General features: G+C 43.8%; 1 protein-coding gene across 4 annotated transcripts in view; it reads right to left on the bottom strand.

Annotated features, from left to right (window-relative positions):
* LOC121280888 (atrial natriuretic peptide-converting enzyme-like) overlaps window positions 1-15432 on the bottom strand; it is a 308072-nt gene that overhangs the window by 22653 nt on the left and 269987 nt on the right. For all 4 annotated transcript variants that reach the window (XM_041193245.1, XM_041193240.1, XM_041193253.1 and 1 more), the window contains exons 16-18: window positions 14167-14296; window positions 10487-10609; window positions 4392-4441 (exon numbers count right to left, since the gene is read on the bottom strand). In XM_041193245.1, the coding sequence (XP_041049179.1) occupies window positions 4392-4441; window positions 10487-10609; window positions 14167-14296 (303 nt within the window). The remainder of the gene's footprint in view (window positions 1-4391; window positions 4442-10486; window positions 10610-14166; window positions 14297-15432) is intronic.

Here is a 15432-nt window from a genome sequence, read left to right on the forward strand (position 1 = left end):
TGTTTTCAAATCTCAGCATTTTTATATTCTTTATTTGCACTATTTTAACAGTTCCTTTTTTTAAGATCTAAAAATAGTACATCCCAAACTTGGATTAAACCCTCCATGGCCATTTGCCTCAAGGGGCTTCTCAGTCTAGTAGATGACTTAGGTACAGATGAGCAGCTCAGGAGTCGTAACCATAAAAGGTAAAACGTTTATACAGGAACAAGAGCAGCCTGATATTGGAATAGAGAATATTTTAGAAAAATGAAAAATGAGCCTACTAAGATGAGTTGGGGGAAAAAAACGGCACACAAGACTTTAGATCGATAAAGTGGTGTGATAAATGAAATTGAAGGGTTGCAAAGTAAATATAAACTATTAAAAAGGAGTCTACTTCATGTTTCTGAAATTCAAATTGAAGAAGGGAGAATCATAAAATGCCTTTAATAATGATAAAAATAAGAGAGAATATGAGAAAATAAGAAAAGCTGTGAAGAAAGGGGTAAGGAAAAAAGACTGAATATGAAGAGAGTATAACAGAAAGGATTAAGTACTTTACAAATATAATCAGTGAAAATAGAATTGTCAAATGTGAGGTGGAGCACGAAAGAAGAGGATAGTGTTTTGTCAGAGGATAAACAAATTTTTGAGATACTTAACAAGTAGTTAATTTCAGTGTTTACAAAGGGAAGATCAGGCTCCGCATTCAATGGATCATCCTCCGTCATTTCCGCCAACTCCAGCATGATGCCACCACCAAACACATCTTCCCTTCATCCCCCCTATTGGCATTCCGTAGGGATCGCTCCCTCCGGGACACCCTGGTCCACTCCTCCATCACCCCCTACTCCTCAACCCCCTCCTATGGCACCAACCCATGCCCACGCAAAGGATGCAACACCTGCCCCTTCACTTCCTCTCTCCTCACCGTCCAAGGGCCCAAACACTCCTTTCAAGTGAAGCAGCATTTCACTTGCATTTCCCCCAACTTAGTCTACTGCATTCGTCGCTCCCAATGTCGTCTCCTCTACATTGGAGAGACCAAACGTAAACTGGGCGACCGCTTTGCAGAACACCTGCGGTCTGTCCGCAAGAATGACCCCAACCTCCCTGTCGCTTGCCATTTTAACACTCCATCCTGCTCTCTTGCCCACATGTCTGTCCTTGGCTTGCTGCATTGTTCCAGTGAAGCCCAACGCAAACTGGAGGAACAACACCTCATCTTCCGACTAGGCACTTTACAGCCATCCGGACTGAATATTGAATTCAACAACTTTAGGACGTGAGCTCCCTCCCCCATCCCCACTCCCTTTCTGTTTCCCCCTTCCTTTTTTTTTCCAATAAATTATATAGATTTTTCTTTTCCCACCTATTTCCATTATTTTTAAATGTTTTAAAATCTTTTATGCTCCCCCCACCCCCACTAGAGCTATACCTTGAGTGCCCTACCATCCATTCTTAATTAGCACATTCGTTTAGATAATATCATCAACTTTAACACCTATGTGTTCTTTTGTTCTATTGTTGTTGACATCTTTTGATGATCTGCTTCTATCACTGCTTGTTTGTTCCTACAACCACATCCCCCCTCCACTTCTCTCTCTCTCTCTCTCCCTCTCTCTCTCCGCTCCCCACACACACACCTTAAACCAGCTTATATTTCAACTCTTTCTTGGACTCCAACTCAAGTTCTGTCGAAGGGTCATGAGGACTCGAAACGTCAACTCTTTTCTTCTCCACCGAAGCTGCCAGACCTGCTGAGTTTTTCCAGATAAATCTGTTTTTGTTGAGGAGGGGAAGGTCAATTCTGAATTGTTCCTATAACCAGCAGAGGACCCCGAATTGCATATTTAAATATACTTCCATATGCCAGGGAGGAGGTGAACATTGCTGGGGAGGTGAACATTGCCAGGAGGGCTGGGGGAGGTGAACCTTGCTGGGAAGGCTGGGGTAGGTAAACATTGCCGGGAGGGTTGGGGGAGGTGAACATTGCCGGGAGGGCTAGGGGAGGTGAACATTGCCGGGAGGGCTGGGGGAGGTGAACATTGCCGGGAGGGCTGGGAGAGATGAACATTGCCGGGAGGGCTGGGAGAGATGGACATTGCCGGGAGGGTTGGGGGAGGTGAACATTGCCGGGAGGGCTGGGGGAGGTGAACATTGCCAGGAGGGCTGGGGGAGGTGAACATTACTGGGAGCTGAACATTGCTGGGAGGGTTGGGGGAGGTGAACATTGCCAGGGAGGGTTGGGGGAGGTGTACATTGCCGGGGGGTGAACATTGCTGTGGATTCTGGAGTGCTTTGACACTCTATTTGATTTATTTCATTTTTCTGGCTTTATACGTGCCATGAAAATCTCTACGTAAACCCATGTAAGACCAGGGTAAGTATAGGGCAAACAGCCCAAGTCTCCATGGCTCTGGCCATCTGATTCCTATTGTCTTTGGAATCACAGAGCAGTCTGGGCAGTGGAAAACCGGAAATCAGAACCCTGGGCCAGACCAGTGCACTCTTGCCCTAGTCTCAGCCTCCCTCCCAGCCCTGCTCTTGGCCTCGGCCCTGCTCTCGGCCTCCCCTCCCATCCAACCATGGCCCCGCTCTTGGTCTCAGCCCCAGCCTCAGCCCCACTCTCAGTCTCCCTATCAGCCCCAGCCCCTGTCTAGCCGCATCGAATCCCACAGCAGAAGCGGCACTAGTTGGATGATCCAAAGTGCTCTGCACATGAGTGCAGCAGTTACTGGTGGTGTGGCCTCTGCATCCAATCACCGTAAGTCAGTCAGAATGGCAGCAGATTCAAGAGACAGAGAGAGAAAGCTGAGTGATGGCTCCCCGGACCAGGTGGAGGGTGGGAAAAAATTAAAATGGCGATATTCCATTTTGCAAAAGTCAGAATTCTGCCAAGCAATGGAAATTTCTCATCCCTGGAGGATAAACACCAATATGGACTGACTGTACTGAGCAATCTGTTTCTGTGCTTTATTTTCTATGTAATGCTATGTAATTTTCAGCACTACAGAAGTAGTGTTGTATTTGCTGCTCACATTACGGTCTTCTCAAGAGACTAAATACAGATTGGATGATCACTTTACAGAACACTTCTGTTCAATCTGCAAGCATAACCCTGAGCCTCTGGGCACCTGTCATTTTAATTCTCCACCCCCACCCCCAACACGCTGCTCTCAGCCTTCTACACGGTTCTAATCTAATGAAATTCAATAGAAGCTCAAGGAAAAGCTCATCATCTTTTAATTAAGCACTTTACCACCGTCCAGACTCAACACTGTTCAACAATTTCAGATCATAATCACTGCTCCCATTTTTTTCAGGCAGCAGCTGTTGATATGTGTACTTCCAAAATATACTGTTTTTACTGTAGAAATCTAGTGTACTGAAGGCACAATGGAACAGAGAAGTGTCATTTTTGGCAACCTTTGCTTTGATTTACTCAGTGATACCTGCTCAGATAGATATCAGGTCAGATCTGCAAATTATTTTCTTTTATAATCTATTTTTGAGCACAGTAACAATAATTATGGCAGGATAATTGGGAGTACAGGAGTTCAAACTCAGCAAATACCTTTTCCCATTTGTTTTGGGATGAAGGCACATGAAAATTGAAACCATGTGCAAGAACAAACTCCTCGCTCTCTGAGAGTACATAGTCAGAGAGATTTGTTACGTGTTTAGTGGCATCATTACTTGCGTTGCCAAACCACTTCCACTTAGGTGAGCTTATGCTGCGGACACTTTTGCGCATGGTTTCAATTTTGGTGTGCTTCATCCCAAATCAAACTGGAACAATATTTATCACCATATAAGATCCTGAATGGCCTTGATAAGGTGGATATAGAAAAGATGTTTCCTCTTGTGAATGTGTCCAGAACTAGGGAGGCACTGTTTTAAAATTCAGGTCACCCTTATAGGACAGAGATGAGGAGAATTTTTTTCCCCTCAGAGGGTTATGCAATTTTGGAACTCTCTGCCTCAGATGTTGGTGGAGGCGGGGTCACTGAATATTTTTAAGGCAGAGGTAGGTAGATTCTTGCTAAGCAAGAGAATCAAAGGTTATCGGGGTAGATGGGAATGTAGAACTTGAAACACAAACAGATCAGCCATGATCCTATTGAATGATGGAGCAGGCTCAAGGGGTCGAATGGCTTACTTCTGCTCCTATTTCATATGTTCATATGGAAGTACCAAGCTTGCACCCATAGATAGGTTCTATGTAAAACCCAAATAAGAAAAGAAATTTGTGTCTAGCTTCTATTAAGACTTATGCCAACACACTATTTTTAGAACTAGACATGGTTGCAATACATACCAATTCATAATAAATTATCACAGTTTCTTACACACACTTTTATATAAAGGAAGGACAGCCGATATAAAATGAAAAGCCTTTTACTTACTTTCTTTGGTGCATTGGAGGGATATCCTGCTTTTGCTTTGACACACCTGCCTATAAATAAACGGGGAATGAGAAAACATATATTAGTATAATTTGTAACTCAGCAACTCATCACATTCTTGTCTATAAGTAAATGCTGTCTTAATTTCTGCCTCACTGCAGGCTTGTCTGAGTCATGAGATTATGGAATCAACTTCCACTCCAAAGGCTGAGCACAAAATCCAGGTTGACACTCCAAGTGCTGTACTGAAGGTACTGTCAGATCACTGTCAGATGTTTCATCTTTCAGATGGGACATTAATATGAGGCCCTGTCTGCTGTCTCAGCTGGATATAACAGATCCCATGACACTATTTTGAAGAAGGGCAGGGGACATATTCTTAGTGTCTTGACCAATATTTATCTGTAAACCAACATCTAAAAACAGATTATCTGGTCACCATCACACTGTTGTTTGTGCAAGCTTTAAATGTGCTGATTAGCTGCAGCGTTTCTTACATTGCAACAGTACCCTTCAAAAGTACTTAATTGGTGGAACAGTGTAATCCACTTTGGGAGGTCCTGAGGTCATAAAAAGAACTGTAGAAATGCAGGTTTTTCTGTTTTGTTACAAAAGATTTTGGAATAAATGATCAATTGTGCCAGTACAGCAGCCACAGTGTCTGCTACGGTGAATACCAAACAAGTATTAGACAAAAAGCACAGAACTGTAGTAAAATAATTGTTTCATTTGGACTGGATTGGCCCTTCAGACAATAAGTAACATCTTTCCCATTGTCAATGATCTGATATGATCAATAGATGTCACTATAGTACCCAAGAAGACGATACCTGAGATGCTGATTGTGCCATTTGAAAGGATAACACATTGAACATGAAAGTGCAGTTGACAATATTAGCTGACAGGAGCTTAATATTCAAGATGACTTCCGCCTGTCATTTATTTTAATGCAAGTGTTAACCTGTTTAGTTTAAATGGGTTAGCGCCTTTGCTAAAATTGAAGATAAAGGAATGCTAGACAACAGTATTGAGCATAAAAACAAAAAAACTGCGGATGCTGGAAATCCAAAACAAAAACAAAAACAGAACTACCTGGAAAAACTCAGCAGGTCTGGCAGCATCGGCGGAGAAGAAAAGAGTTGACGTTTCGAGTCCTCATGACCCTTCGACAGAACTTGAGTTTTTCCAGGTAATTCTGTTTTTGTTTTAGTATTGAGCATTTGTCTGCTGTTATCACCAAGAGGCATCAGCATTCCCGCCTCTTTTGTCAGAAGGTGCAAGATTCGAGAAATGCCTAGACTGTCATGATGCTGTAATAATATTACAGATTTCAAGGACAAGAATTTAAAAGATACATTTCTGTCTTCAAACCTTTAAATTGAGTTTAAAAGTTCTTTCCAAAATGGAACTATGGACAACCAGGCTTGTTCTGTGTTAAAAACAAGAACAGAATTACCTGGAAAAACTCAGCAGGTCTGGCAGCATCGGCAGAGAAGAAAAGAGCTGACGTTTCGCGTCCTCATGACCCTTCAACAGAACTGAGTGAATATTAGAAGAGGGGTGAAATATAAGCTGGTTTAAGGTGGGGGGGGGGGGTAGAGAAGGGGGGAGAAGTGGGGGGGCTGGTATGGTTGTAGGGACAAGCTAGCAGTGATAGGAGCAGATAATTAAAAGATGTCACAGACAAAGGAACAAAGAAGTGTTGAAGGTGGTGATATTATCTAAACAAATGAGCTAATTAAGAATGGATGGCAGGGCAGTCAAAGTACAGCTCTAGTGGGGGTGGGGTGGATTTCCAGAATCCGCAGTTTTTTGTTTTTATCTTTTGTTCTGTGTTAGTTCAAACCTTGTTAGACTCATATCTCTGCAGTTGGCTACAAAGAGTCATTAAAATGCAGAAGACTCCTCCAGGGACATCCACTGTATCCTCCAAGAGGTGTGAAAATCCATTGGCTTCTGAGAGAACAGAAAGGGACTTCAATGGACCTAAATGTAATTCTTTGCCTGATGGAATAATGATTCATCAAAATTAACACAGCAGCCATTTTGTTCTTGGTTGTGATAAACATAGGCTGCAAAAGCCATCTGTGCTGAATGATGTGAGACATCATCAGGGGGATTTTCTCTCTGCTATGGGGAGTCAAAGAGGACGATATTTAGAAATCAACCGCTGTTTTGCCAAAATAGTCCAGGCAATCTGTAAGTGCCGGAACTGCAGGACTAATGAGGAACAAGAAACCTCTCTCTCCCAAAACCTGCTTGACCTGCTGAGTCCACCTAAAAAGGCAAACACTGACCAGTCGACTGCAGAAGCCATCACAGCTGTTAAACTGAACTTCATGTTTCAACACCTTCATCTTGGAAAGAAGGAATTCAAACAACAGGCCCACAACAACAGCTCACAGAGACTGATTGGAATCTCATCTTTAAGTATCCTTCTTTCCTTATCTGCATTTTAATCTATGTAACTATATTTTTGTTCATGTCTTTATCACCTTTGCTTAAGTAAATTTCAGCAGCAGTTTTGTAATAAACCTACCCTTATTTATGTTTAAGACAAAAGCTTGTCTGCTGGAGTATTTTAAAATTGAACCAGTCATAAATTAAAAGGGAGCTACATACACACACACATAAATTCTTAGCTCACAAACCACTTTGAGGAAATGCCTTTTACGTGGTTGTGACAAGACAGTATCCGGCTCCGAATTCTGCTTGGAAATCTAGCGGGATACTCGCATCTGGTGGGTGTCATTGAGCCCTCTTCATCACATGGGATGTGGGAGCCCATCAGATCCTCCAGACGGATAAGACGAACCATGTTATTGGCTAAAGAGGGTTGTGGCCATGGAGGAAGCATTCATGGAAGATGATTGAAACAAGTGCGATTCTCCCTACCAAAGAATGTCCATTGAATTTATTCCCAGAACTTCCTAAAGATGGGTCCAATTGTGAAAGTTGGCAAGAAAACTAATACTGGAGGTATTTACTCATAGGTATAACTTGTCATGCTTACAATGCACTCATGTTGGGGAGGTGGTGGTGTAGTGGTGTTATCACTGGCCTAGTAATCCAGTGACCCCAGGGTAATGTTCTGGTGACCCAGGTTCAAACCCCACCATAGCAGATGGTGAAATTTGAATTTAATTAAAAAAAAAATCTGGAATTAAAAGTCTAATGATGACCATGAAGTCATTGTTATTAAAAACCCATCTGGTTCACTAATATCTTTTAGGTAAGGATGCCTGTTGTCCTTACCTGGTCTGGCCTACATGTGAGTCCAGCCCCACAGCAATGTTGTTGGCTCTGAAATGGCATAGCGAGCCACTCAGTTCTCAAGGGCAATTAGGAATGGGTGACAAATGCTGCCCTAGCCAGATCCCATGAATGAATGTAAAAAAACATTACCCAGGTGTGACAGCACATTGTAGGACTTGACATAATTTTGTTGAATATTAATCCTTAATCCTTTTATTAATCCTTCAGTATTAATCCCTTCTCAGGGATGGGCAATAAAGGCTGGCCTAGCCAGCAGCACCAACATCCTGTGAAGGAATAAATAAATGAAAACTTTGTCTGAAGAGCATTTAGCAGGAATGTAAGGTCCTCAAACTACATTTATATACATTTATATATTTGATGATGTATCTGGTGAATATCTAGTAAGTGGTTAAGCTTTATTCTATTCCTAGGATTTAAAATAGTATAGGCACTGTACTCTTGTAAGTTGATTGGCTGGTAAGTGCTTAGTGTTAGGGACAGTGTGTTAATAACCAGGTTAGGACACAGGAATTAAAGTAGATCTATTAATAAAATAGAATTAAAACTTTACTTTAATTTTAATTTAAAACACCTAAAACACATTATCTGTGTAGTTAAGAAACGTGTAACTTTTAGGGTGAACCGTCCCAGATTTGCACTAAGTGTGAGAGCGGGTGGGTAAAACAACGTTTTACGCGCTGGCCACAATGACGGGTTTTCATGCTGCACTGTCCCAATCCCGCGATATTATTTATGCATTCCCAGGAAAGACACCATTTCGATGGTGGGCAGGCTGTCATTTGCCTGCCTTCTACCACCTCGCCACTTCATCACGCCAGGCATCATGTTTAAAGTCCAGCCAAGTGCACACATTCTCAGTGCTTCCTGGCCACAGATACTGCAGGGAAGATATGCATGAAAGGCAAAAAAGCTGCAGCCTCCAGGTTTAGTGACATGTCACTGGAACACCTCTTGGACGCAGTGGAGGCTGTCATGATGTGCCCTACCCCCGCTCTGGCTGCAGGATGGACAGCGGCGTTACCAAGCAGGCTTGGGGGGCGGTGGCAGCAGTGGTCAGCGCCAATGCCCTGCAAAAGAGGTTGGCCACCCAGTGCCACTATATAATGAATGGTCTCATCTGTTCCACAAGGGTAACTCACTCTTCTCATCACTGTCAACTCACACATTCACAAACACATCACACATCCACAGAGATGGCACACCTCAAGGGACAACATCACTAACTCTCCCATACACCTTCACCTCTCCATCAGGCACATATCCTCTGGAGCTCACGTCCTTATTCCTGTTCATGGCTCCGCTCACCACACAAACATTCCACACAGTGCCACATGTCCTGCTCACACCCTCTTCTTTTGTTTTCATGTGGGAGAAGTTGGCTCACATCAGCAAGGAGAGGTCCTGGACCGGGGGTGGAGTGGCCCAGATTAGGCCCCTCACTCACTTTGAGGAATGTGCCATTATGTTGACTGGTGAGGCCGTGGACCTTGCCTGTGGCGACAGTGAGGTCAGCGGTAAACACCCACCTGAGAATCCTGCACCACATCATCCCACCCTCAATGCAACTGTGAGTGCTCTCTCTCCTGCTTTTGACTCTGCTGCCATGCGCTACTTATCTCTACTTTGGTTCACAGGCAGCTCTGCCAAAGGACCAACACCCTCAGCCTGCCAGTCCCTCAGCTCCATCCACATAATCACCTGCAGCCAAGAGGACTCCTCCTCCAGTGAAGAGGTGGAAATAAGCAGCCTGGAAGACCCATCAGCACAGAGGGAGCAGCTGGCCCACGAGTGATTCTGGAGGGAGAAGTGTGTGTGTGTGGCTGGGCTTTTTGGAGCCTCGTGCAAGCACTCTCCCACAATGCGGATCCTTCTTGTATCACACTCATCTCAATGTCCTGAGCATTTTGAATGCTGCCTGCTGGGGTTCGCTTTCAGTTGTCCATCTGAGCTGAGCTGCATCTCCACCCACCCACTGATCACATTTCCATGCAGCACATGATCTCACCCACCACGACTCTCATTTCACTAACGATTTAGCCAGCATGGCCTTGATTCGGTTTCTTGTGTGCTCCCCCATCTTTCCCCCTCCCCCAGTCACCTGTTTCCATTCCCTCATCACAGTTGACCCCCAGGCATCACCTTCCACCTCCCCTCTGTTACCTATCAGCCACAACCCTTTTCATTCGGAGATGATCAGGTGAACGTGCACGTTCCTTCCTACCTGAAAATCCCACCCCCTTCCACATTCACTTCCCCAACATCCTCCTTCCCACCTCCAGGGTCCGTGTCTGCCTCTGGGACCCACCAACCACCCCCGTCGTCCCTTCTACTGCTACCATAGAACCCTCACCCTCCCACCCTACTACCTCACCCTGCCCTCGGTCATTGTCACCCTTCCTCCATACCATTCCCACAATCAGTTCACTCCCCAGGAGGCAGACATGGATCTATCCGACCTCTCCCGTGCACGTTCAGCTGCATATCCACCATTTGCACCCATTCCCCCATTCACACCCATTCGCCCCCAGAAACACCCCCACCCAGAACCTCATCCCACCTCCCGGAACCCCTTCCCCTGTCAGTCCTCCTACGCTACCCCCCCCACCCCCCACCCTCTCCCCACCAGACTCCCTACCCACCGCCTAGACCCTCCCCCTTCCAGAATCCTTTCTCCACTCTTACTTCTTCCTCTACTCTTACTCCCTCCCTTCTCCATATCCCTTCCTCCCCCTGGACACCATCAGTATCATTGAAAGTTTTTATAATGCTTTTTGAATTTTCCACTCAAATCACATCATGTATTTTCTGGCTCTTACCCCTTTTGTAATAAGGCCTGTAGATTGGAAACATTCTTATTCCGCCAATCAGAACTCAGGCATAACCACTTCCTGTGTTGCGTTTGGTTGTATTCTGACAATATTTGAGTCACTGGAGGGCCTCTGCCAACAAAACAAATGAGAGTTATTAAAACAGGGGAGAGCAAAAAGACAAACTGACAACCTCTCTATTTTGTTTATTGATCATTTGACCTGGCCTTGTCTTTCTAAGTCTACGTGGTATGTAGAACAGAACTAAAAAAAACCTTTTACATAACATTTAAGTACAGTTGCTCGGAATGAGTTGTTGCATTTGTTTGTTTCCTCCAAAGGAGACATTCCCTGGCTGTTGATAAAAATAAACGATTGGATAGTGAATAGAAGGCTAAATAAAGCTCCAAAGCCCTGATCTGCTTCTCTGGCTGAATAATACGGTGGCACAGATGGCTCACACCCTCTGAAAGCTAGGTTGCCATTGAGATGACCTGCCCCACGCCGGCTGACCCGCAATCATAACGCAGGTGGGCCAAGCCAATTGACCGGTAGCTCCACCAGTCCCAATAGCTCAAAGAGCTTGTTCATGGCCACTACCAGGGTGGTAACAAGAGGAGGAAGAAAGTCCATGAATCCCTGAAGCTGCTAAGTACAGGGTCTTGTGCAGGGAGGGTTTCGGCTGATCAGGGAGGGGAGTGGGGGAGTATGGAAGGGTGTTGCGCTTAAGGCTGTTGACGTTAGGAAGGGAAGGGGTTTAATCTTAGGTAGGCCATCCCCCAATCCAAAAAGAGCAGCCAAAAAAGATTAAACCTGCCCCTCCCCCTTCCTTCCCACCCTTTAATGAATGTGGTTAAAAAATCGGGCTGGCCACTCCCAACTGACTGCCCATGTCAAACATTTTGTGGCATGGCTAGCATATTATCAGGGCCAACAGGTTTGGTAACAAGCCTAATAGATCCTTGATTACCTATTTAAGTATGGCAGCTGGCTGCCAATTTATTATGGGGATGAGATCAGGGGTTGGTGAGAAGTGATAGGGTGGGCACCCGCCCTATTTTATGTGCAGGAAACAGGGGCAGGTTAGATGCAACCCCTCCTCTTTCCCTGGAATGCCATTTTTCACCCAGCAGTCCCAGTTATCTAAAACAATTATCACACTATAATTGGTTATAAAAGGTGGAAGAATGTACTCTTGTTAATAGGTACTTGGCTAATCAGTGAGATTGCAGAATCACTAAATTTCCATCAACAGGAAAGTCTTGAGGCACAGAACATCCACTTGAAATGACTGTTTTTGTATATCTTTTTAGTACTGCTTTTATTTTTTAAAAAGTCATCTATTTATTATGTTTACAATGAAGTAATTACCAGGAACATTCCAATGGAAAGAAAGACTACCAGCAGCTTCAAGAGAGGGGAGATCAATTTAATTCCACAATCATCAGAATCCCCTAGGTTTTCTTTTACTTACTTTCTCTCCTGTGTTTACACTAATAGTAGATGTTTGTGTTGTATCAACATAAAAAAACTTCCAAGAATTACCAAAGACATTTCAATTATTTAAAAAGTTAAGAAACATTTTATCTTCTTTTAATTGTGGAAACATTGGATCCTTTTCAGTTAGGACATAGCTAAGAAAAATATTGACTTCATACTTCCTTTTTTAGATGCCTAGCCGGGTTTTGGATTGTGCGAGATGCTGTTTCAATTTGCTCTTGGCTGAGATGCCAACTTTTCAAACCTGGCAATGGTGTGATTTTTGAGTTTTTCCCAGACAAGTTTCACTAGCACCAAGGAACAAGGCATGACCACTTAGGCATGATATTAGTTGCATCATGTAAAGCATCAGTAGCACAAACTGACAACATCACCATAGACTTACATTAATGGACAATGGTAAACTAAAATGAGAATACCTCCCTTTCTCAGGTCTGGGTGGTAAAGGCTACGAGCACTGTCTGTGAGCTGGACCAATCCATAGTGAAAGTGCAACATTAGCTGCAAAGTGATGTGTAAATGTTGGGATGCATCCTGTGAGCTGGGAAGGGGTAGGGATTTATTAATCAGTGAAAGGTGGCCTGAAAACTACTGCACTTAACAAAGGTATGTAGGCTTCCTTCATGGTTTTCCAGATACAGGAAAAGAAGAAGGTTATCCATGGCACTAATTGATAACAACTTTGAAATGAACTGCAAAATACACGTTGAATTTCAAAATACTTTTGAAAAATGATGACAAAAGGTCTTTCTCCAAGTGTAAGGCTGGGATATTTTAGTTCTCATCTATTGGGAAGTTCTGCTTTGGAGGGCTGTTTTTTTTTAAATAGTACACTAATGTTACAGTAACAACATGGTAAATTTTAAATAGTTTGTTCCCTATTACTAATAAGATAATATTTCTAGGCAGTACAGCAGGTCCACTGCTCTCCTTGTACAGGAAGGGAAATACTGGTCATCTGAACAATGGTTAAAATTATGTTGATACAGAAATAAGGGATAACATAAAGATATAAAAACAAAAAACTGCGGATTCTGGAAATCCAAAACAAAAACAGAATTACCTGGAAAAACTCAGCAGGTCTGGCAGCATCGGCGGAGAAGAAAAGAGTTGACGTTTCGAGTCCTCATGACCCTTCAACAGAACTAGGTGAATCCAAGGAGAGGGGTGAAATATAAGCTGGTTTAAGGTGGGGGGGGGGGGGCTGCCCCCCCCTTAAACCAGCTTATATTTCACCCCTCTCCTTGGATTCACCTAGTTCTGTTGAAGGGTCATGAGGACTCGAAACGTCAACTCTTTTCTTCTCCGCCGATGCTGCCAGACCTGCTGAGTTTTTCCAGGTAATTCTGTTTTTGTAAGGGATAACATAATTTGTTTCAGGGTCAGATAGAAGATATTCACATAAGAAGAATGGTCAAGATACTAAAAACTGGATTGCACAATCACACCCCAGCAAACTGCAGCTCCTTCAAAACAGGAGAGAACAAATAAAGAATGGGGGCTGGAGGGAGGAATTTGGGGAGTCAGATGCAAACACAACTAGATGTAACAGACTGCAGAGGCAATATCCTGTGCTTGCATATTCAGCTCAGATTCTAAAATCATTCTTCAAAACTGCATTGTCCTCACTATCTATCAGTGTTAAAACATTTACAGGATGCCTATAAAACACTTGGGTGCCTGCCCAATACTCCTTCAGAATGTTTTTATTGTTTGCAAATCCATCATAAATTGCAAGGTAATCTGTTTACAACCAGATAACACCCTCAACAAGCTCATGCTGCAACACATGATGTTTGAAAGTCAAATTGAAGTTCTGACACACATCAGCCAGGGTTCAATAAGTACTTGCATCCAGTGCTTCTTCAAGGGCTTCTCATTTCTGCCTTTGTTACAGTAGTTGCTACTTGCTATTCCCAGGTTGGATCCAGTGAAGGAATATTAATTGCAGTATGATTCCACAGCTCAACTTTTCAGTACTTTGTCAGAGGCCATCTTTCTTTTACCACAAGGCGGGTCAACTTTTTGTGAATGCGGTAAAAAAATCTGTCTTAAAGGAGCACTTATTATGTCAATCAACAGGTCTTGGCTAAGCAGGCAAGTATACTGCAGATGTATTGCAAATGTAGTTGAGTGTTGAAAGTGCCCCTTAGTCAAGAATCTACAGTACTACAAGCTACTGACCTTACCCTAAACCAATCTGCTTGCAGGCCAGCTGGCTGAGCTCTTCCTGCCAATCATCAGCACACACGTGATAGTCAGAGGTCGACCTGTGCACAACAAGCTGAGACAAGGAAACTGCACTGTCTGACAGTGACACTGTAAACAAACCACAAAGACATTCTTTATGTTATCATAGAATCATACAGTATAGAAGGAGGCCATTCAGACCATGATGCATGTTCTAGCTCTTTGAAAGCACTATCAAATAGACCTGCTTCCCCATTCTTCCCATTCTTCCGAAAGTTTTTTCCCATCAAGTGTTTATGCAATTCCTTTTTGAAAGTTACAATTGAATCTGCTTCCACCACCCTTTTAGGCAGCGTGTTCCAGATCATAACAACTTACTTTGTAAACATTCATCTCATCCCCCCTCTGATTTTTTTAATTCAGTTACAGACCATAAGATGTAGGAGCAGAAATAGGCCTACAGGATGTCGGAGTTGCTGGCTGGGCCAGCATTTATTGCCCATCCCTAATTGCCCTTAAGAAGTTGATGGTGAGCTGCTTTCTTGAATTGCTGCAGTCCATGTGGTGTAGGTACTTCTTTTGCCAATCATCTTAAATCTGTGTCCCATGATCACTGACCCATCTGCTGTAGAAACAGGTTCTCCTTACATACTCTCTCAAAATCCTTCATAATCTTGAACACACTATTAAATCTCCCTATAATCCTCTCCACCCTGGGAATAATCCCAGTTTCTCGAGTCTATTGTACTTAACTGAACATTCATTAACTGCCAATGAATTTCCCTTGAACTTTGATTAAATTACAAAACCATTTGCTGAATTTTATGCTCCCCTGAGGGTGAATAGGGGCAGGCAGGTGGGGGAGTAATGCCATGGGTGCCATCCCTGCACCTACCCACCTGATTCCAACTCCAACCCCACTGCAATTCTATGTACAGCAGGGGAGGTGTTGGGTAGCCCACCCGTTCCTGGGCCAATTGGAGCCCTTAAGTGACCAATTAATAGACGCCTTTTGCCCTGGCAGGCGAAGGCTGAAGTCAAGTTTGCTGGGTCTAGAGAGCTGCCGGTTATTTGAGTGGCTGGAAACTTTCAGAGGTGGGACTTCCTCCCTAGAAGGGACAAGGTCTCACCCTGACTCACTTAGCATCCCTCTGAGGATAAAATAGCTGTGGAGCAACCCACCAGAGTGGGCTCCCCATTGACTTTTTTGCCGGGGGGGAGGGGGCGGTGTTGTGGGAACCCGGAAAAATGCAAAATCCTGCCTC

Source organism: Carcharodon carcharias, chromosome 1, assembly GCF_017639515.1.
Source record: "Carcharodon carcharias isolate sCarCar2 chromosome 1, sCarCar2.pri, whole genome shotgun sequence".
Classification (NCBI taxonomy): domain Eukaryota; kingdom Metazoa; phylum Chordata; class Chondrichthyes; order Lamniformes; family Lamnidae; genus Carcharodon; species Carcharodon carcharias.